This window comes from Pinus tabuliformis, chromosome 3_1, assembly GCF_031772625.1.
Source record: "Pinus tabuliformis cultivar Carrire ecotype Pingquan chromosome 3_1, CPIR1, whole genome shotgun sequence".
NCBI classification, from domain to species: domain Eukaryota; kingdom Viridiplantae; phylum Streptophyta; class Pinopsida; order Pinales; family Pinaceae; genus Pinus; species Pinus tabuliformis.
This window is the reverse complement of record NC_142301.1, coordinates 728,556,626-728,580,441: the sequence shown is the minus strand read 5'-3', so window position 1 is coordinate 728,580,441 and position 23,816 is coordinate 728,556,626. Positions and strand designations below refer to the sequence as shown.

Here is a 23,816-nt window from a genome sequence, read left to right as displayed (position 1 = left end):
TTTCCATCGAAGAAGAGCGAAGTCAATGACCTGGAGATCCCCCCATTGACGTACACTCTTCGACTGGGAAAGGAATGACATTTGTTTTGGGTTTTGAGTTTAACATCAGGCAGTATTACGAAAATGAAAAATAACAATTAAATGTATCTCTATTTCATTTAAAACTTTTTATCCGATATACTCAACTAAAATTTAAATAAAAATTATAAACAAAATGTTTAATCCAAGGTTCTAATAACATTTATAACTACAAAAAATAACAATTAGATATATCTTTATTTTATATAAAACTTTTTATCGAATATACTCGAACCAAAATTTAAATAAAAATTATAAATAAAATGTTTAATCCAGGGTTTTAATAACATTTATAACTAACTTTGTGGGTCGATGTTACATTTTTCTAGGGTGATAATAATGTTTAGAATTAAATTTATAACTAACTTTATCAGTAGATGTTACAAATTTTTTTAATACGATAAAAGTAACATTTAATGGAGAAGACGGAAGAAGTAGCAAACTAATTATTAACTTAGATGTTACAAATTTTTTTAATAGGATAAAAGTAACATTTAATGGAGAAGACGGAAGAAGTAGCAAACTAATTATTAACTTAGTTGAGGGTGTTTAATATTTATTCTCTAATTCTAACTATTTTTTTTCAGAGAGAAATCATCATATGGCCGAAGACTGCAGATTTTTTACAATCAATATGGCCGAAGCCAGCAGAATTTTTTTAGCCATTACAAATATGGCCGTAGCGAGGGGGGCCTCAATGAAACGCCTCCGCAGGAATCGAACACAGCTGGGGGTCATGCATGTCATGTATCTTTATATTTTCTCATTATTAACTGTTTGTCAAAAGTTAAATCTTAAAAACCCATAAATTAACTCAGCAAATAATAGAAATTAGGTTAAGATTACCACAAAATTTTTTAGATTTTTTTGAAAATTTGAGATACAGCTGTTAAACATCAGGTGTCTCTAAAAAATTCTTGATAGTGTTAAATCTATTTCTACCATCAAAAAACCATTCAATATTCCAACTTTCTGAATTTTTATATTTTTTACTACATTCTAACCAAAAAAAACTACCATTATCATCCAAACAAAATTTGTAACGTCTGTAGACAAAGCCGTTGGGAATGACTCCTAAAAGGAGTAAGTACAAAACGACTACGTATACCTGACTTCGCAGTAATGAATGATGTCCCATCGATGTGGAATTCGTTTTTAAATATTGAATAGTTCGAGAATAGTTGAGTAATGAACGGTGTCCTTTTCTATGTGGAATTCGTTATAAAATATTACTCAGTTGGCCGAAAGTTTTAAAAAGTATGCATACATTTGCGATACATTTAATTTTATAAGCCACCATATCAAAAAATGAAGTTTCATGATGGAAATTTGCCTGATTCAAATTCAGACGTAGCAGCCTTTCACTTTATTGTTTGAGGTTAAGATTTTTCGCCTTTTATGTTGATATTTGAAACATAGGGTTTGTCATTTCACTCTATAGGATAGTTGAATTGGATTGTAGATGGGAAAAATTTAGAATTTGAGGCATACAAGCGAAGTTGATTGTTTAATCTTACATCTCTATCAAAATTTAAAATATTTTATAACGTGCAATCAAAATAAAAATGCCCATTTAAAATAAATTTGATACTCGTTCAAAATGGTTTTTTAATAAACCACCATGTTGCAACCTGTTTATTACAGCTTGAAGCAATACACAGAAATTTACAACCCACATTTGATACTCTTTCAAAATGTTTTCTTAATAAACATTATGCAAAATGTTTTCTTAATAAACATTATGCACTATGTTACAACCCATTTATTACAGCTTAAAGCAATACAAAGAAATTTACAACCCACATGTTACCCTCAGCTGCAGTAAATGTACTACAACTAAATGTTTAATGTTTGCTGTTCTCCCTATAATCATCTTAGGTAGCTGCCAAGCAACAAAAGAGTCGTGCGCAAAGTTACTGAAAAATAAACGTGTTAAGGCAGACTCTATCTTTAGCAAAGATGTCTTTCTCAACTGTGTGACTTTCTACAAATATTACAACCTATACAGAACAGATCAACTACACATGGTGAAATATCAAGAGACACTATTTGGTAAACGAAGGACGACAGGCATCCAAAATCCTTGTCCTTAGACCAAATGGATAGTTACCTCTCTTGCTGTCAGCTTGTGTAGAGTTCAAGCATGGAGTTATTTTATAGGATGTGAAAACAGTGACCATAATAAGCATAGTAGACCCTCAATGATTAGGGATTCAGTGAAGTATGGAACTTCCTATCAGAACAAGCACAGAAATTCACATGTAGTTCAAGGAAAAGTGTCAACGATAACTCTTGCACTGAGTTTTTTTTGGCCATATATGTGCACTGAAATTTTACATTAGGAAGCTACATTGTATATAGCCTCATTACAATGAACGTTGTTTTCGCAGGAGTTAAGTTAGATGTACAAAAGGCAAAGTCCCAGCGATCTCAATATTAATCATGAACACCAAGTTTTTTAGTAGTCTGATCATACTGTAATGGCATATTGTTCTATCTTTATACTCTCATTCCTTCTGTGATCTCCCTGAACTTAAGGACGATGGATTTCTTGAACTTAAGGGTGATGAATTGCCATGAAAGAGATCCAAAAGACGAGTTTCCAGTTCCTCACGCGTGTACTTTATATACATCTCATAGTGCCTCCCACTTTCCAAACTCCTGCCCACTCTACCCAAGAAGGACCGATAGGCTGGTATCATTTTCTCAGCGATTGAAATCCTAATCTCCTCCCGGAGCTCCATATCCGGCACCATCCAACCAGAATGCTTCATGAGTGCCTCTTCAATTGCAAAATTGAAACCCTTGAATCTATCCTTCAGGGCCTGCTCTGACATTCCAGTGGAAGCACTCTCACACACATTAATCCCCTCATACCTCAAACAATTGAGAGGCTTCATCCAGGCCGCTCGCTCATAATTTGCCGCATAATGTTTCACAGTTTCCTGATTTTTCCTCAACCAGCCATACCCTAACAGCCCTAAAAGCTTCGAACCTTTGACCTTCTTCACGATGTAATGAAAATTGTTCATGAGAAATAGGTATGACAGAGCAACATCCTTGTAGAGGTTAGATTTTGAATCTAGCTTACATTGCAGGATGGTGATAATCCATCCAAGTTTCGCGGACAGAGCAGAGGTCGGGCTACCCGATTCATTATCACGATGGCTATCCAAGTCCCCAAACATGCCTATAAGGCCATCAGGCAGTGCTAGCTTGGGGATATGATCAATTGGTGCATTGGCCATTACGTTCTTGAGAGCCTCCTTGTAATCAGACAGAAAACTAAGATAATTCATAGCATACCTCGTAAGCGGGTGAATCGTGCCGCCTGGGAGCGGGGTCTTTGAATTTTCCCCATGGATTGCATTCTCGAATTTCTTCAAAATCCTCTGTGCCGACTCACCGAGCTGAATTACGATCGTAGAGGCCTGCATCCTCACGCTTGCGCATGGTTCTTGGCTGAAAACGGCGTCGATGTCGGGCATAAGGTCTAACAGAAACCCATATATGTCGAGCACCCTGAATATCCTTTCGCTGGATTTTTTGCTCATGGCCACAGAATCGCCAAAAGCCAGAAGCTTCGTCGCCGGCCCCTTGACGACCTCAGCGAAACAGGAATCCCTGACATTATTAAAACCTGAAAAAATCTCGTCACAGAGACGTTTCTCGCTCGCGAACAGAACTCTCACCGCAATACTCATGACGCGTATCCAGTTCTTGATCCTATTGTCCAGAATTCCCCATTCCATCTTATGCACATCGCTCGTACTAATCTGATCGATGCCGATTCTGTTGAGACACTCTTCAATTACAGGATGTCTGGTCATCCCATAGATTCGAACGCACTCCCTCCCGTACCCACTTGCAACCATGCGCTTCGCTATACTGCGGAGGTCTATCACGGCGTCCAGCGGCATCATGTCGATTTCACAAATTTTGTCGGCGTTAGAACTTCGAGTCCGACTGCGTCCGCCGCTGCTCCCCTCTTCGTCCGTTGAACCCTCGTCCCTCGAGCCGTGGCTCGAGTTGTCGTCGTCCGTTACCATCGTCGGCGCGACGTTGGCCAAGAGAATTCGGCGAAACTCTACTTTCAGGCGGACCATCGACATCTCCATGAGGCGCTGCGCAGGCACCAGTTTGGCTGAGCTGTTGTCAGTGACGACTAGATTTTCCATGAGATGCCGGAGACGGTCCACGGCGGCAAGATACTCGTAGGCTTCCTTTCGGCTGCTCTTGAACAATGTCATGGATTTGGCCGCGTTCGAGTCCCAGAATGAGATTATACGTTTTGCAGAAGCCAAATTGTCCCCCAAATCGGCCGATTTCCCAGGTCGGGTGTTGTGATTTTGACGACTTATGGCGGAAGGGAGGTTGTCGGAGGTGGAACGGACCGTGAGCATGTCTCTCGTTATGTGATCTGAGGAGCCCGAAGATTTCATGATATGACGTTCAGTGGCCACTACTCTGCGTTCTCCTTCCCCTCCATCTGCTTCTGTTTCTTCTATCTCCATTGACGTATAATGAGTACAGTATCATCAAAATGCGTCTGAGAGGATTCGAATCCAAGAGAGAATCGAGGGAACGGAGAAATGCAGAAGATAGAAAGGGTAGTTATGAAACGTCTAGAGCGTTGACAAACATGAGAGCACGATGTGACACTCGAGTTCTAATGCTTCTATTTGAAGCGGTCTAAATGTTTTGGGTGGACGTGGTCTACATTTAAATCTGGTCGTCCCCCGCATAAATTTGTCCCCCTTCTGCATGTGGCTGAGCTATCAGTCCTGTAGACCATTTCAACTCCGCTCCACTGAGAGGTTGAAAAAATGTTCATTGAAAGATTATAAGTCATTTGGTACTAAGTGGTCCTTGACTTTAGTGTCATGCCCGATGCACTTGAATCCATAACTATTACGGTAAACTGTTTGTTGATTTTTATTCAAAACATTATCACGGTAGGTGTACTGAACATTATAATGCTGCGTAGAGCCTTAACCATATATATTTAAGTTTGATTAATTTTGATATTATATAAAATTAAAATTATAGCAAATACATTTCTAGTTTATTATTATATTTATATTACAGTTTAGTTTATTAACATATTTATGTTAATTTTTTTCAGATAGAAAAAGCTGTATATTGATTATAGTCCTAAAAGTGGAATACAATTATGGAAATTGAACCATATTTCGGCCAGTAAGGAAAAGATGAAACTGTACATCAAAAACATTGCATTCTAATCAGGTTCATTGTCCATATGTGTGATGATTGTTCAAAAAAGATGGTTGTAGAAAATCTAATTATTCTATGCATAGAGAAGAGTAAGTCAAAATCTTCTACGTGTTCATATGATAGAAATGAGTGAACCGGCTCATGAAACATACCAGGTTAAATACTGAGCTATATACTGGGTATAGAGAAAGGTTGAATGCAGTATGTGTTGGATTCTACTGTGATGTTCAGGTGTTCATATGATAGAAATGAGTGAACGGGCTCATGAAACATACCAGGTTAAATACTGAGCTATATACCGGGCATAGAGAAAGGTTGAATGCAGTATGTGTTGGATTCTACCGTGATGTTCAGGTACCACACACTGCATTGAGATTCCAGTCCTTTCTTTGAAAGTTCATCCGCCTCCTCATTTTGAGACCTCCTGATATGAGAAATAGGATAGAGTGAGCGCTTCCATAATGATGAAATCCTGTGTAGCCATCCTGATAAACTGTCATTTTTTATGCACTGTGTGCCGGAAACATGCTCAATAATGATCTTAGAGTCCCTGAAGATTTGAATGGGACCCATGTCCAAAAAAGAGTAGAAGGAGAGTAGACCATGCAGTGCCATGGCTTCAACTTTGTTGTTGGTCCCAATGCCACTAACTATAACGTGTTAAAAATTTTCACAGTGTTCACATTTTATATTAGTATAGATTTATTTAATTAGGGATTAAGGGAATAGATTTCTCAAGATGCAAACATCTTTATGAGTGCAAACTTTAAAGAAAGGTTTGTATATAAGATTTGATTTGATTTATTTCAGATCTTGGTAGTTCCATACTTAAAATGGATCCATACTGGATTTGAGCAACACATAAAATGTTTTAATGAAAATAAATTCCTTATTGTCACTTATTTTATTTAATATATACATAGTTAACATATTTTAATTATAATTCACATTAAAATATTTTTTTTGTTATTAATATATTTATATTTTAAATATTCATCTAAATTAAATATAGAAAAAATTATACATCATGCAATATAATAATTTTATTTTTTTTTGGTCAAATTCCATATTAACAAAATAAAAATAAAAATCTCTTATATTAAAAATATTTTTTATTTTTTTATTTTTTATTTTTTATTTTCAATTATTTTATTTATCTTTAATAAATTAATATAAAATTAAAATGGAAATCAAACTATTTTATTTATAATTAGTATTAATTTTTATTATTATTACTATTTTTTATTTATTAATATAACTATTAATTTACTACTTTTAAAATATATTATTGCTTAGCAACATTTCTCCAATACTGCATTATACAAAAAGTTAATAAAACTAAACAAAACATCCTATTATCATTAATATAATAATTAATTTTTTTATTTATTAATTTTTTTTAAATACTCTAAATTAAAATATACTTTATTTATAGTCAATTAAAATTTAAAAATCAATAATTTTCAAAAATAATTTAAATTTAAAATCAATAATTACTAATAATTAGAAACTATTATTTTCATTTGCAATATGTAATTACATTGTTGCATTATAATTATAATTATAATTATAATTATAATTATATATATATATTAAAAATTAGAATTATTATAAATGAAGAGTCAACAATATTTTTGAAATGTAGACTTTTCTTAAATTTTTTGTTTTTATGTAAATTTAATAATGAAATATTTTATATAAATAAATATGGAAATATTTGTTTTCAAATTACCAATTATATAACACAAATAAAATTACACATTTTTTATATTAAAAAATAAAAATAAAAATTTATTAAAAAATTCCACATTTATTAAAATAATAAAATATATGTGATAACATAATTTTAATTTTAATTAATTTACAAAATAAAATGAAATTACATAATAAAATATTTTATATAAATAAATATGGAAATATTTGTTTTTAAATTACCAATTATACCATACAAATAAAATCACACATTTTTTATATTAAAAAATAAAATAAAAACTTGTTAAAAAATTCTATTTTAAATTAGCATAAAAAAACACATTTATTAAAATATGAAAATTCTAATTGAAGCAACAATTTGATAATATAATTTACATTTCAATTAATTTAAAAAATAAAATATAATGAAATTTTTTAAAATAATCAAATTCTAATGGAAACAACAACAATGTGATAACATAATTTACATTTTAATTAATTTAAAAAATAAAATGAAATTATATAATAAAATATTTTATATAAATAAGTATGAAAATATTTTTTTTTAAATTACCAATTATATAATATAAATAAAATGACACAATTTTTATATTATAAAATAAAAATAAAAATTTAATAAAAAATTCTCTTTTAAATTAAGATTAAAAAAAAACACATTTATTAGAATAATAAAATTATATTTGAAGCAACAATGTGATAACCTAATTTACATTTTAATTAATTTAAAAAATAAAATGAAACTACATTTAACCAATTGTATAAAAGTCTTAATAACCAATTATGTATGGATGAAGTAAAGATGTAAGGAGTGAAGCAACTAATGATTTTTATGTTTTTTTATTTCTCATCCCAAAATGTATGTTTGTTTGTTTGTTTGTTTGTTTATTTATTTATTTATTTGGGTTTTAAGCTCAATTGTTATATATATTCTTGTCCCAAAATGTGGGCTAAACTGAAGCGACAAAGATGCAGCAAAATATTTTTAATTTTAATTTAATATTTTTTAAAACTTTTAATAAATCAAAATTTAGATATATTAAATATTTCCAATTTAAATATTTGGATATTTATTTATTTATTTTATTTTTCTTTATGTATCAATTTTCACACCTCATGGTAGTCTAGATGTCTAGAAACAGAAGTGGACATGTATTTGGAGTTCTCTATCACTCACAAATTCAAGTGTATAAAAAACAAAAACATAAAAGTGTAATTACAGTTTTTAGGAGTTGTTTATTGAGGTCACAATATTGAGGCCACAATTTCATTTAGATAGTCATTTTTAGTTGGAATCATACCTTTTTTTCTCAAAAAATCTGACCATAGAAGTGTTTAAATCATTTTTTTTAATGGTGGAAATGCATTCAGCACCATAAAAAACCCATAGACCACCTAAAATATTGAAACTCAACAATAGTAACCTAGATTTCTCAAAATTTTGGAAGGATTTTGATCAAAATCTTGCTAGACTTTTCACTATTTTCCCAACAAAATTGTAGCATCCTTAAACTACTCTATTACATTTATCCAATTTCTTGATGAAGTCCTACTGACACACTTGCAGTTTGAACCATGCAATAAAATGTATAAATATGTTTTATTTGTTTTCTCTTATTTTGATAACTTTTTCAATTAAGTAGCATATAACCAGGGAAGGAGATGTTGAAGCACATTGATATATTATAAATGAAAAGTGAAGTGTAGTTATTAGGATAATAGGGGAATGAATTTCATGGAAAGTATAAAGTTTTTCAAAGATAATAAGAAAGATACATATGTAAAATTAATAGTGAGATATCAATTATAAGAAATATGGTTAAATACATATTATCATGCTGTTAAAATAGTGAAACTGATAAGTAATTGGTGCTTCCAAATTCTAACACACTAACACTTACCAACTTTCTTGTCCCTTGAATATACCAATGGATCACATTATCTAATAGTGAAAGGGCTATACTTGGGTGGGCCAATTTTTTCCCTCTTACAAGAATTATATAGATGGTCACACAAACATGAGGATAGAACAATGCATGAAAACCAATCTTATTCAAAAAAGAGTGTTTATGAGAAGTAACATATGGATGCCCACATGCTAATGGAGTTTCAAGTGATCACATTAGCTCACTCACTTTCTCCACTCTTGATTACCTTACCGATTTATAATACTACATGGGGAGGAGAGATGCATTGAATTCAAATTAGTGAAATGAAAATGATCAATTCTAGCATGTTGCAAGTAATATATTGTCATGCCAAAAATGCTAATTGTAAAAGAGAAATAACATTTATGTAGATTCTATATGCTCACATAACATATTATTACACTATCAATGCCAATTTCATAATGCTTATGTAAAATATTGTCACATCATCAATGTAAGCTCAAGAAAAGAATAGTACTTCTATACATATCATAATAGATCTCAAAGAACCATAGTCCCATAGATTTCAAAAGGGATTTCTAGCCTTTTATTGTAACAAAACCACAATTTCTTAGTGCAAACACAAATCTTAAATTAATTGTAACACACTACTCCCACATCTACCCAGGCAATCGGCCAGCCGGGGTGAACATGCGATGAGAGGACACTATGATAGGACTCAACCTCCTAGGTAACCTTAAGGAAATGGAATAGACAAAACAAAACCTTACAGACCTCCCTCTGGTGCTTCGGGACCCCCGGGAGCTAATCCACCACTCTAGGTGCCCAACCCCTGAGTTAACCTAGCATTTAAATGAACTAAAACCAAAGTCGCTCCCATGACATGGAATGCATGAGAATGGAACCCTATAGTCATTCCCACAATGCCTGCAAGGGAGAGACTGCAGTCTTTTTAAGCCAATTCTGTGCCAGAGACTACGAGATTTAAGCCACTTTTCCAGGGTTAGTCTCCAAACCAATGCCTAGACCTTCATGAGACTTTCCAAGACAATAAATGACACCAAGGCAAAGCCTCTAACATAAAAATTGATTAAGGGTTTCACCTAACCCATCCTAACCATGATAAACATTTTGTCAAACACTTAGTAGATATGCAAACTACATGTGTAAATAACAAACCTGAGCATAGGGGTCTCATACTTATCTGAGGTTCACCATGAAGCATTATTTCCTTATCACTTTAACTACCATTCCATCCATTAGGTCATAGATACATTGTTCATTCATTTACAAGTAGAAACATGATGAGAGCCATACATAGTTGTTGTCATAAAACATGTACATAACAAACATAATAGGGACAGAAATATCAATGAAATCACAACCATATACACCACATATAATCCATCATAATACTCATAGCAATACAAGGAGAAATAAACTTTCATTAATGACACAAAATCCAAACTCGTGATAGGACTTCCACGTTCCACGTGACTATAGAATGGCTGAGCCAAATCTCTTTTCAGCCATTCACCCCTGTGCCATATTCCAAGCATGAATGTGGGATCTTATAGAACACATCAATTAAAAACCATTAAGGGCTTCCAGAGGCCATCCACCTCAACCCATCAAACAATGATTCCACCTCACGACCGAACATCACCAAAACCATCATCTGATCGGTCTCTATCCGAGCCTTTTAGAGCTCCAAAGCATTTGTTCCAACCCAACTCCCAAGACTAGTAACTCAACCCGCGGCTGCTGTCGGGATCCAAAGCGTTTGTCAAACCAAGGCTCCAAGACTAATAACTCAACCAACAACTGTTGTCGGGCTTCAAGAGAATTTGTCCAACCAAGGCTTCCAAGTCTAGTAACTCAACCTACCTAGGGCTTCCAAAGTGTTTGTCCAACCAAGGCTTCCAAGACTAATAACTCAACCCAGGTTGTTACATGGCTTCTATAGCGCTTTTCCAACCAAGGGTACGGGACTAGTAACTCAAGCCAAGTCATTACAGGTTTTCCCGAGCGTTCGTCCAACCAAGGATTCTAGGAACTAATAATTCAACCCAAGCTAAGGAAACATGAGAACCGACAAAAACAAAAAAATGGAATAAACCCACAATCTCCATGGTTATCTAGGAAATGGAAATGCTAGAAAAATCCACTATCAATCCAGGCAATCCTCCATGCCAGTGACAAATCATAACCAAGAAACCAGATGCATGTGTCATGCATGCCAAAACTAGTGAGGAAAACATACATACAACTCGGTACCTGCAAGAAAAAATGTTTTAGTTGATAATCTCGATGCCCTCTTGCGCTTTCCTTCTCTTCCTTTTCCTTCTTGCTCCAAAAATCCAAGAATGCCACACCCTCCAAGAGTTCTCCAAGAAAACTCAATGTATCCAAGAGTATGAGAGAGAGAGAATATAAGAGAGATCCACCAAAACCTATCAAAAGCTTACCAACTGATCCTTGGAAGCCTTTTTATGAATGAGGCCTCTATTTTCTTCATTTTCCATTATTTTCCTTCATTTTCCTCCTCACATGAAATGTGTGACCTTTCACCTCCTTTTTCTCCTAATTTCCATTATTTTCATAACTAAATGTCAATTAATGTGTCACGCATTTCCAAAACCTTAGCTATTGTCTTTGCTAATTTCCTTAGCCATAATAAATCGAATCAACACCCACTAGGATGTTTCTCCCACCATTCAAGTTGCAATATGTGTCCCATCATCTGTGGCCTTATATTTTTTTTACATGGAATTTTCATCAGGACTGTTACATAACCCTCCCCCTTGGGGGAACACCATCCTTGGTGTTCAATGACACCTATGACAAACAAGACTACTGAAGAAAAAAACAAAACTTCCCATGGAGCTTTATAACACAACTTATTGCAACATTTACAATGACCACTACTGAAACATGAAAAACATACCGTTTACTAGAGCTTTATAACACAACTCATTATAGTATTTACAATAACCACATATACACATACACATTTTCTTCAACCAACAAATAACCATACTTTCTATGGAGCTTTATAAATCCAGCTCAATATAATATTTACAATAATACACACATATGCACATTTTCTCGAATAGAAAATAAGAAGGATATGATGCCTGCATCTCCAACAAGGGAATCCAGAGGCACACACCTCCACCCTTGAAGTAATATCGGGATTCACCTCCTTTCCAGGAAGTCCAGAATCCACTGCAAGGTCAAATCCACATCCAATATCTAGCACTATAATCCTACGCCACTTGTCCTCTCAGTGAACAATTACCAACTCATTTTTCCAGGGCGCACTCCCAATGTGCATTTGATTCCATATGGAAATTCTAATGACCAAAACAAATCCATCCCTGACCTTCCCTTCTCTGCTACACAGTCCCTCGGGCACTCTAGTCAACCCCTTTCGTGCAGTCACTCACCTTCCAAGTTCTACTTTCACCCCTTCCCCAACAATCCATTCCTTGGCAAGGCTTTCTCGCCTCGAAATATACAAAAACCAAGGCATATCCCTGCCTTAAAATCATCATACCGGTCATAGCATGCTCATGGAAATCAATGGTCACTATTAGGTACTAGCGTCCCACAATGGCCCTACTCCTGAAGTGCCTTACCAGCATACTACTCCGTGTTCCAATTTCTTTCACTGCTACTACTAATACTTACAGTCGGTTTCAACCACCGAACCAAGAATTTCCATGTTTCCTGTGCCAAGCACATAATTCCCATTAGATTCAAAATAATTTGAAATAAATTCAATTCATACCTTATTGGTAGCTCATTGATAAGGTACACTTGCAATCATGTTTACTTCTTGTCACAACAAATCAAACTAGAATCTTTGACCAAATCATCATGTATAAATATGCATTAGGGGAATTTTAAGGTATAAAATGGGCCTCCTAAGGAAATTATAAAATAATAGTGGAAATAATAAATTAAGATTAGATTACATCATCAAGTTTTAGAGGGAAAAAAGAAAAAACTATTTTTTCAAGTCATCTTTTCAACATATCTCCTTATGGGTTTCCTCAAATTTTGAGCAGAAACACTCGTTGGATGCATAATTTGATTCCTCATCCAATGAGTACCCATGTTGCATACTACTAAATCGCCAAATGGGCACTCCTTGGATGAGGAATTAAATTTTGCATCCAACGAGTACTCTCACTCGAAATTTGAGTAAAACCTTAGGGAGATAAGTTGAAAAAGTAGTTTTATTATTTTTTAATCTTTTTACTTTTTTATTCCAAAAATGGTGAATCGTCCCCCATGGTTGACATCATCATCTTGAATCCTATTGGTTTTTATAAATTTTATTTTGGTTGCACATTTTTCTTAGGAGGCCCATTTTAGACCTCAAAATTCCCCTAATGTCACATCAGGTTGGCTCGAAACACAACCATCATAGTTAAAAATCATAACTCACATGTATCCATCATAAACCATAATCATAGATCACATGTAATCATCATAGACCAGAATAATAATAACATGCATAATTAAAATGAAATAAACTAGCATTTGCACTTGATGTTGCAAAAGAAACGTCGTAAGGCATAGAGTGTGGAAGAATAGCGACATGTGAATGGGCATTGGTTAAAGCAAGGGTGGATGATAATAAGTTGCAATTGAAATTGTTAGTTATGTGTATGCTGAATATGGATATTTTGTAAATAATAGTGTGTAGAAGAATAGTGACATGTGAATGGACATTGTTGAAAGCAAGGGTGGATGATATTGAGTTACACTTGAAACTATTAGTTATGTGTGTTTTGAATATGGATATTTTGTAAGTAATAGTAGTTTGTGGAAGAATAGCAACATGTGAATGGACATTCTTGAAAGCATGGGTGGATGATAATGAGTTATAGTTAATGTCAGGTAGAGGTTATCCATTATCCATGTAGTAGTTGTTGTTTATGTGAACGTGTTTTTGTACATTATTTTAAGGTTTTTCAAATGGGCATCTTTGAAATTTTGGAAAAGAAATTGAAGTGTTTGGCAAGTTTTGGCCTACTACTCATAAACATCAATCCGAAAAAGGGGTACGTGTTGTAGTATTTGTAAATGAGTAAACATTTAAAATTTGGTTTTATATGAAAAAAAGATTTAGTATGCATAACGAAACATTAAATCAAAACAATAATAAGAAAACAACTATTCAAGTGACACCTTCCATTAATTCCATTTCAGCAAACAACAATCTCAGTTGTATATCATGAACCATGTCGTCAAAATTTTGAGGTTCAGGGTAAATAACCGAGATTGCTTTTGCTGAAACAGAACTGATGGGAGGTGTCGCTCGAATAGTTGTTTTGTACAGTTTAATTTCTTGATGTACATTTGGATAACGTGGTTCATGGTATGTAACTGAGATTGCCATTGCTCAAATGGAATTGATAGCAGATGTCTCTTGAATACTTGTATTTTACAGTGTAATTTCTCAATGTACATTGGCCTCAAATATAGAAAAGAAAGTATAGACACTAAGTGCTCACTCCTAGATGAGGATCTAAATTGGTGAGAGTTAGTCCTGGCTATTTAGTATTGTTTTTATATTACAGTACCATTTCCTATTAACGGACGACAGAAGATAAGATAAGAATAGTTTTATTAATGGTAGTGGGTGACCAAAAGAGAGGTCAACGGGGCTCAAAAGTACACCAGTTACAACATACTGTGGAAGTGCCCATTACTTGTCATTAGGTATAGATGTAAAAAGTAGAGGAGGGAGAAGAAGCATCCACATCTGTATCAATCACTCTGTAGCTACCGATGTGCTGCTTGATAATGTCACCTAGGGAGTGCCTAGGCAGTAACAATCTATAGTCTACATATTTAAATTAGTGTTGGAAAGGGGCTTAGCAAATTTCAGTCCTTTCATTAGTTGAGTAGGGTTTGATTCCCAACTTAAATCGTAATCTAAAATGCGATTCTTGATTTTGCCCACAATGAAACTCTCTAAATTAGCTAATTTGTAAGTCTATTTCAATTGTTACCAACCTATATCCTTTCTGAGCTGGATGATAGGTATCACGCCTCGTTACCAAATGCATATATTTTTTATTATCTTATTTTTGAGCCCTGGGGTTGGCTTGATTGGCCTTGGAGTTAGACATTGAACTTCTCAGAAATGGGATGTCACAAGTTCAACTCTTACGATTCCTTTGGGGTTATGAACTGTAATCAATGCTGATGGTCTACCTGGTTTACCATCTATGAATCATGAGGAATACTTGTAATCAATGCTGATGGTCTACCTGGTTTACCATCTATGAATCATGGGGAATACTTGTAATCAATGCTGATGGTCTACCTGGTTTAGCATCTATGAATCATAAGGAATACTTGGAAGGTCTCTGTGAATTTAACAACATCTATTTAAATTTTATAGTTGATTGTATTGTGACATGTATTGTTTTGCTATTGCTAGTCAATCAAAAATTAAAATTATACATTAAATTGGAGCAGGTTCAAAGTTTCTTTCCATTTTCCAAATTGCATATGTTTATGTCAATTGCCTAACTTGATTGTAACTTGTGAAACAATTTCGTTTTCTCCTCTATTGGTTCTATTATGGTGTTTCTACTTGCATTGACTTCATGGGTTAATTTCCTGTGTTTTATCTTTGGCATATGATATATATTGTTAATTGTAACAATGATTTGCATCTATGAACAAAATTTTTCTAGTTGTGATATATCACCATGTCCATTTCTCAAACCTCAAAGGCGAAGATTCTCCAACATTTTACTTCTCACACATAATGAATTTCTTGTTTTTCCCATCATATTTCTAGTTGAATATGTTTCATGCGTAAATCCACTATTTTTCAAATAGCTTAAACTGTTCATATATTTCCTATACTTATATGTTCATGTGTCTTTTGCACCTATCCAAAGAAAAAACGTCCAGTAGTAGCATTACGTCATGGCATAAAGCAATAGTGCTTCCTTATTGCAAAAATTGCATTTGCGACAAATCGTTATCATTTTTGATAATTTCCTTCATTTATATAAATATGATGGTTCTCAAATGACTCTTTAGAAAAAAAATGTATATCAGATGAGATTTTAGCAAAGGCAGTTGATTTATGGCCTGGTGGCTCCACAACAGTCACTGCTATTTTAGTTGATGGGAAAAAACTCTTTGTAGCAAATATAGGGGATTCCAGGGCTGTTATATGTAAAAACGGCACTACTATTCAGCTGACTATTGATCATGAGCCAAGTATTGAACTTCAAAACATCGAGAAGGGTGGATTTGTGACACTCCTGCCAGGTACCACTACAAATGTTGTGCAGAGATTAATTTTAATGAGAACATACTTGAATAATTTTTTGATTTGTAACTTTATAATTCTATCTTAATGTTCTAGCTCAAGAGTAACATTTGAATGGTCACAGGGAGAAACTGTATACTTAATGGCGTTCTTTTTTGATATATTAGGAGATGTACCTCGAGTTAATGGTCAGCTTGTTGTAGCTTGTGCGTTTGGTGACAGGAGTCTGAAGCAACATTTAAATTCAGAACTAGATGTGAGAGACACGACCATAGATGCAACCACATAATTTCTCATTTTGGCTAGTGATGGATTGTGGAAGGCAAGGCATTTTTTCCAATCATTGACTTATTTGCATAGTTACTGTTAGATGCATATTTTTTTTTCGCAAACTCATCTCATGGGAGAAAGCATCTAGGAAATTTTTTGATTACTGTATTGTCATTAATTTTACTCCAATACTTCATCTGAATACCAGAGAGGTTTTTTTTTGAAGTGCTTAAAGAAAGATGCCCCAAGTAACTGCACTGCAAAGAGAGGATTTCCTTTCCCTAGGTGCCATATCCGAGGGGTATTTATCTGCCCAATCCCTGGAATTTCACGTAGTGTCACCCCTTAACTTATGCTATAGGAATGCGGAAAACTGTAGCGAGAATGGAGGTAAGGTAGTTGGCTTAACATTCCGTCGACCTCACCAGCTGAATCAATGCCTGTTGGGAAAATAAAATCTTCTATGGAAATGATATGTAATTATTAACATAAATACTTTTAAAACATCAAAGAATATAGATCAAATATTCTAAAGTTTCAATCGAGATCACGGTTTCTCCAGAAGAAAAAACAGATTGACAGCAAGTTCAGTTATGTCAAACTAAATTAAACCTACCGATTGGGAAGAAGTAGAACAACGATTTACAATAGCAATAAGGAGGTGCATAGAGCATCTCTGAAACAGTCTAAAATATGTAATGAGCTCAAATGACCAAAACAGGTCAACAGGACTGAGAAGAACAATGATTGACTGCCTAGAGCATCTCTGAAATAGTCTAAAATCTATGTTAAGGAAAGAAAGGAAGAGTAGAGAATAAGATGGAAAAGAGGTCCGGGTGGCCTCAAAAGGGGGGCAAATCCAGAAGTGTAAACCCTAGACAATGAAGTAAGTTAGAGGAAAGCATTCCAGTAGTAGTGTTGCACCAGAAAATGTTTCGTGGAAGTAGCTAGGACTTGGGAAGTTTGAGGAAGAGCAATAACAAGGTCAGAGTGAGAGTCAGAAGAGGAGCCATCATCACTGTAAACCGCCACAAACGTGCCAATGCTGAGCTGATAATGGGCCAACGAGAGGAAAAAATATTTTCAAGGATTGAGTTCCAAGTCATATTTATTATTATTTGGACATCTAATTTCATTCTGTCATATTTCACTATTCAATATTTAGGATTGTATGGAATCCTACGACAATTGCAAGGCAGATAACCATGACAACATAGTTAACTTCAGGTGAATAGATCTAACTCTCGTAATTTTGTGAGGTATGCACAATATTCACTCGAGGGAAGCAACTAAGAGCCATGGACTGTCTTATGATTGAGAATGTTGCTGTAATCAATGCTTGACTGGCTACAATGGCTGCTAAAGTGGCAACAGTACAAATTTCCGAGGACAAAGGATAAAAAGGAGTTACTATTAAAATTTAAAATTCCCTCTTAACAAACTCTACTTGGGATTTCTTGAAAATTTTAATTTACCAGCCTCTGCATTTCATTAAAAGATAAGAGCCTTACTGTAAAAGAAGGATTGAAACTGAAAAGTAATGAGCTGTTATCATTTTTTTCCATTCCGCCAGTCACAAAACATTAAACATGCATGTACCAGTTCACTCTACATGATTCATGATTTATTGCAGAAATGGTAAAAAACTCAATGCTTATTTCTTCTGATCTCAACAGAAATTTGCATTTTGAAATGTTATAAATCTATTAAAATAGTAACAATAGTACAAAATTATATCTTATTTTTGAGTGATCAAGAACTTTAAGGCCCTAAAAGCTTTATTATGAGTAAAAGCTTATAATTTCATTGTCTTCTAACAGTTTTGTGTGAACGAACTCTAAATTTCTTGCACCATTCTGACTTGAAGTAAATGCATAGGTGGTATATTGTAGGGAGACAGAGTCAACCTGCAATTGTTTTGGAGAAACCTGTAGAGCTTGTCAATCAGTAATCCTTCAAAAGGCCCAGTGCTCTTATTAGTCTTCAATGTGATTTTTCCTAGAACATACACAAACCTTGTATTCTTTGCCAATTCAATCTACTACAATTCCTCATCTAAGAGTAGTTACTTTCTTCGACTGTATTCTTGCTTGCATAACTTTTGTCATGTGAGGAGGAATGAGTTCCTCTAAGCTTGAGATAGTCTTTTACGCTTTCAAAAACCTGGTTGATAAATTCAGATCCTTCAATGTTTGGGGCATCTTTGTAACCATATTGGGCTACACATTTATATACACCTTTTGGCTCTAGTTTTCCAACCATAAATCTCTCCGACAAAAGTATTGTCTTGAATGGAACCATTCTTATGGTGACAATGACAAGAACTTCATGCAGAGACCCCACATTCTTTACATAATGCTCAATAATCGGTGGTAAGTCAGAAATAAGGTCACTGCAAAAGAAATGAATTCCTGGTACAAGTGAATTCACCCCGACAACCAATCCATTCAAACCTTCTATGCTGAGTTTTCTCTGTGCTAAATATTTATACTTTTTCTACCTTCCTTATTTCCAAGAGAACATTATGGTCAGAAAATTTGTTGCAATGACAAAGGGACACCAACCACCCTGTGGCACCTTATTCAATACAGATGATAGATAAACTCCTTCAAAGATAGCAAAAAACAGAGTGAAGGGTGGTATAAGAAAAACATGCATGTTCCAAACCACAAGCATGACCAAAATTGTTGCAATTAGGAAGGGACACCAACCTCCCTGTGGCACCTTTTTCAATATAGATGATAGATAAACTCCTTCAAAGATAGCAAAAAACAGAGTGAAGGGTAGTATAAGAAAAACATGCATGTTCCAAACCACAAGCATGACCAAGGTTACTACGCACGTCGTAATGAACATGACACCAACCACTGCAACCTCTGCACCACCAAACACCTAAAATTGTCCTTAGAAACTCAAAAGAATCGATAAAAACTACCAAATTCGGTTGTCAGATATAAATTTGTATATTCTTACCATATGCATTTCCAAACTGTGTTCCATCCCAGAATCCTACAACAATTGCAAGGCAGATAACCATGAGAACATAGTTAACTTCAGGTGAATAGATCTAACCCTCGTAATTTTGTGAGGTATGCACAATATTCACTCGAGGGAAGCAACTAAGAGCCATGGACTGTCTTATGATTGAGATTGTTGCTGTAATCAATGCTTGACTGGCTACAATGGCTGCTAAAGTGGCAACAATGAACATTGGCCAATACACGGGTTGTGGTATTTCTTTGTAGAATGTACAGCCTATGTCCCCTAGGTTTTTTATCAAATAAGTCGCTTGTCCCGTATATGTGATAAGCAGAGATGGGTAAACTAACACACAAAAAAGCAAGCTGCACCAAAAAACCCAAATTTCTCATTATGGTACTAAAACTTAAGGAGTATGAAGCACACAGGTATGATGAAATAATAATAATTCTGTCCTTGACATAGCTTGGACCTAGATTGATTTTCTTTTGAAATGGCCCAAGTTTGCAAACATGGCCTCGGCACCTGGATCCAGTCAGAACAAAGAACTGATGTTAGTGTTTCTATTTGTATAGCTTTAAAATAAATAATTGGGATGAAGTTATGAATTTTGTTTGAGAAAATCATTGGTATGGATTTATCAATTGAGTTAGAAAACAATTCCAAGTATACTATATGATAAAATGAGACACATATCATCATGAGAATAATCAATACCTGTTATACATAAGACTACACCTCCAAGCATCACCCATCCTTGTTTGTGATATTCATGAAAGTAATAATATATATAATATGGGTTGAATTCCTTCAATGCTCCAAAATAATATTTCACAATATTATACAGTCCAATCACGATGTTGGTCACAAACCAGGCAATCGTTATGGTTGAGACATGAAGCTAACTTTACTTGTACTAAGATTTTGAAAAAGGAACAGTAGTAATAGGATAAAAAATGACGAGTACAACAACGCCAGCATGAGTTAACATACGAAAACATAAATTATGTCAGGAAGTGGGATGCCATAATTCACATTATACTCACAGATGATATCATGTTTATGATAGGGAGCTGCATCCCTCCTTCAAATAAACTAAACCATACTGGAAAACTTGATTGCATCCCAATATACTCATGGAAGGCAAGCTAATAGTGTCTACTTCGCATTCTTGTATCATCTTACCTTGGCTCATGTTACTATTCCTTGACTAAATTCCTTGCATAGCTGACATCACTGTAGGAATAAAAAAGGCATCATAATTTGGAACAAAATCAACATGTGTGATGGAGCATTGAGTTGAGGTGCCACGTTGATACTAGTTTGACATGAAAGGAATTTTTGAGATACATTTATGGGCAGACCTGATTGTAGGAGTCAGCGCTCCAACCAATCACCATACAAGTTCCCATCAGAGATTTATTCAAGCTTAGTAGCAATTACTATCATGATTCATCAGCGGCTAATGTTTAAATACTAAATTGCAAAATGTAGTTAATGCCAAATAATGTATACATTTTTTATGGCATTAGGCAGTAGCAACAATAGAACTAAGTTGTGGGTTCTGTATTGGGCAAATTCGTATTGTGGAATTTGGGTTTTGCATGAGTATTGTTGTTTCTAGAGAAAACGAGGTTATGAATAATGGTGGAGAGATGTTGTGCAATTGCATAGAATGCAATGATAGGTGGCTATGGTAAACATGGGTGTAATGACCAAACACTGAAACTATTTAATGCAACGCCTAAGCTAGATGAAGTTACATGGAATTTTGTAATTTCAGGATATGCACAGAATGGGTAATGCCATGAGGCCCTAAATTTTTTTGGTCAAATGAAGGAGTGTTTTTAAGCCAAATAACTTCACCTTTGGCACCATTGTCAAGGCCTGCGCTGGTAGTACAACTCCAGAATAGGGGAAGAAGATCCATGCTGACATTATTAAGAGTGGGTTTGAGGTAGATTTTGCTATTGGAATCACCCTTGTTGGCAGGTATAGAAAATGTGGGAATGTAGATGATGGACGCCAAATGTTAGACCTAACCACAAGATAAAACAACATCAACATCATCAGTTAAGTAGAAAAGATAAGAAGAAAGATGCATACTTTTATAGGTGTTTTTCCATATTCAATACTTGTGACATATAGCTTGGAATTGGATTGATTTCCTGTTGACATGGCCCAATTCTACAAACATGGTCTCGACAGCTGGATCCAGTCAGAGCAAAGAACTGATGTTAGTGTTTCTATTTGTGTAGCTTTAGCATAAATAATTGGGATGAAGTTATGATTTTTTTTTTGAGAAAATCATTGGTATGGATTTATCAATTGAGTTAGAAAACAGTTCCAAGTATACTATATGATAAAATGAGGCACATATCATCATGAGAATAATCAATACCTGTTATACACAAGACTACACCTCCAAGCATCACCCATCCTTGTTTGTGATATTCATGAAAGTAATAGTATATATAATATGGGTTGAATTCCTTGAATGCTCCAGGATAATATTTCACAATATTATACAGTCTTGTCATGACATTGGTCACAAACCAGGCAATCATTATGGGTGAGAACATGAAGCTAACTTTACTTGTACTGAGTTTTTCAAAAAGGAACAGAAGAATTTTGCCCAGAAAAACAGAGCTTTCGAACGGGCAGAATCTCTACCTCTCAAACCCAAGATGGAGGTGTCGGCAACAAAGCCACCATCATAACAACAATTAGAAAAATTTTCTGAGTCGTTGCACTCTTCTCAAGCAATTCCTTTGTCTTCGAGTTTATAGCATTTCCACCATTTTGCATACTGAAAAAATTCAATCTAGTATATGATGCAAGGAGCGTGAATTGCTTGCCAGTGCTTTTTTCAAGGTTGACAACCCCTGTATTCTTTGCCAATTCAAGGTGTTGCTGGAGAAACACCTTATGAAATTGCCGAGTTGGCAGGAGTACTTAACTAAAGAAAATTGAACTGAAGATGTGTGTCATCAGACTCGATTTAAAATACAACCCACACCCACAGAGGATCGATAGGAAAATAAAATTGTCGTTCCCATCATGTGCTTCAAAAAGTCGATTGTATTGAGACACTGAATTAAAAAATTACATGTCAACAAGCGTGTTTGGTTAGGAAAGAGGTGTGTTACATGCTCCTACCAACGTTCGAATCTTAGAGACATGTTTCGCCCCTTGAGGCCAGGGTACATCTTGCGAAGCAAAACATGACAAGCAACCAGGGCCAGATACAAGTCTGGGGAGACATTATAATAGAAAAGATACCCACCCACGGTTTCTAACAAAAGGGATCTTTAGAATTGTATCCTGTAAGAAGTCTACATTAAATAGTAATATATTCATATTAGCCATGGGTTCAATTTCCACACAGTGATGAAAGTAAGCATTTTGTCTAACATAAATAATTAATTATCAGCACTATAATTGAATTTAGAAGAATTTTGCGCAGAAAAAACAGAGCTTTCGAACATCTCTTGGAAAATAAAAAAGCTCTAATGGAATACAGAATTCAAGGGGAAACCCTAGGAATCACCGTACAGAATTCAAGAGGAAACCCCAGGAATCACCACCACAGGCATGTGCAAAAACTTCCATGTGGACACCGAAAGATCTCAATACATGCAGCGCCAAAGTTTCAGGTCAAATAAAGACGAATAAATGGAGTAGAGAGGGGCCCGGTTGAATTGGCCCACGCTCGTCCAGATGCTTGTTGAGCTATCGATGCAGGTTGAGGCTAGTGTCATGGGAGCGGAGACGGCGTTTTCAGTACAAGAGGCCGGAGAGAGTATGGTTGCTGGTGCCGAGCCTTATCTACCCTCGTTACGCAGCATTTAATGCTTCGGCGTGTGGTATACAGGTCGTCGAACCATATTTCACGTCATTAAACGCTGCGTTGCCATTGTGGATATTGGTCGCCGTTGCTGGGAGAGAGGTCCCCGAGACGAGGATAGTGGGAAGCCTTATCGACGACGAGAGGTCGCCGGCGGGAAAGGTGGGGTCGTCCGCAAAGGGCCAAAACGTTGTACCTTTAAGACTGGTCTGATTCTTTCATCCTCTCTCCTTCTTGGGCATCGAATGTCACCTCATCTCCATTTGTCTGGAAACAGCTCCTCTGCCTCCAAGAGAACAAAAAATAAGTTCACAGAGCATGTATCTACAACAGAGTAAAACCAGGCAATGTATGATATAGTAGTAGACAATCCGAAGAAACAAACCTCTCCATTCATCATGCGCTTCGGTTAAAACAAACACATAATAACCCTCGTCTTCCCTTACTCATGGTTAATCCTCTTTTTACAACCTGCAGATATAAGCGGATTTCAAAT

At 35.0% G+C, this 23,816-nt stretch overlaps 2 protein-coding genes and 1 pseudogene across 2 annotated transcripts; 1 reads left to right on the top strand and 2 right to left on the bottom strand.

Annotated features, from left to right (window-relative positions):
- Positions 1–2,585: 2,585 nt before the first annotated feature.
- Positions 2,586–4,592, bottom strand: LOC149189361 (exocyst complex component EXO70H1-like). Its single transcript, XM_089410204.1, has 2 exons — positions 3,312–4,592; positions 2,586–3,254 (listed from the first exon to the last, which is right to left on the bottom strand). Exons 1-2 carry the CDS (start codon positions 4,590–4,592, stop codon positions 2,586–2,588), a joined length of 1,950 nt encoding a protein of 649 aa, XP_089266330.1.
- A 29-nt stretch (positions 4,593–4,621) lies between these two features.
- On the top strand, positions 4,622–16,513 carry LOC149189360 (putative protein phosphatase 2C 44). The gene is made up of 3 exons (XM_089410203.1): positions 4,622–4,688; positions 16,008–16,223; positions 16,392–16,513. The coding sequence occupies exons 1-3, from the start codon at positions 4,622–4,624 to the stop codon at positions 16,511–16,513; spliced, it is 405 nt and encodes a 134-aa protein (XP_089266329.1).
- Positions 16,514–18,331: 1,818 nt separating this feature from the next.
- On the bottom strand, positions 18,332–23,085 carry LOC149189359 (potassium transporter 26-like; annotated as a pseudogene).
- Positions 23,086–23,816: the final 731 nt, after the last annotated feature.

What these genes read in the sequence shown, in the direction of transcription:
- LOC149189361 (XM_089410204.1), bottom strand. Translation starts at nt 4,592, where the DNA reads ATGGAGATAGAAGAAACAGAAGCAGATGGAGGGGAAGGAGAACGCAGA. An exon ending in ACGTAATGGCCAATGCACCA is followed by an intron (nt 3,255 to 3,311) that starts ATTGATCATATC and finishes ATGTTTGGGGAC; the next exon opens with TTGGATAGCCATCGTGATAA.
- LOC149189360 (XM_089410203.1), top strand. Translation starts at nt 4,622, where the DNA reads ATGCGTCTGAGAGGATTCGAATCCAAGAGAGAATCGAGGGAACGGAGA. An exon ending in AAATGCAGAAGATAGAAAGG is followed by an intron (nt 4,689 to 16,007) that starts GTAGTTATGAAA and finishes AATGTATATCAG; the next exon opens with ATGAGATTTTAGCAAAGGCA. An exon ending in ATTTGTGACACTCCTGCCAG is followed by an intron (nt 16,224 to 16,391) that starts GTACCACTACAA and finishes TTGATATATTAG; the next exon opens with GAGATGTACCTCGAGTTAAT.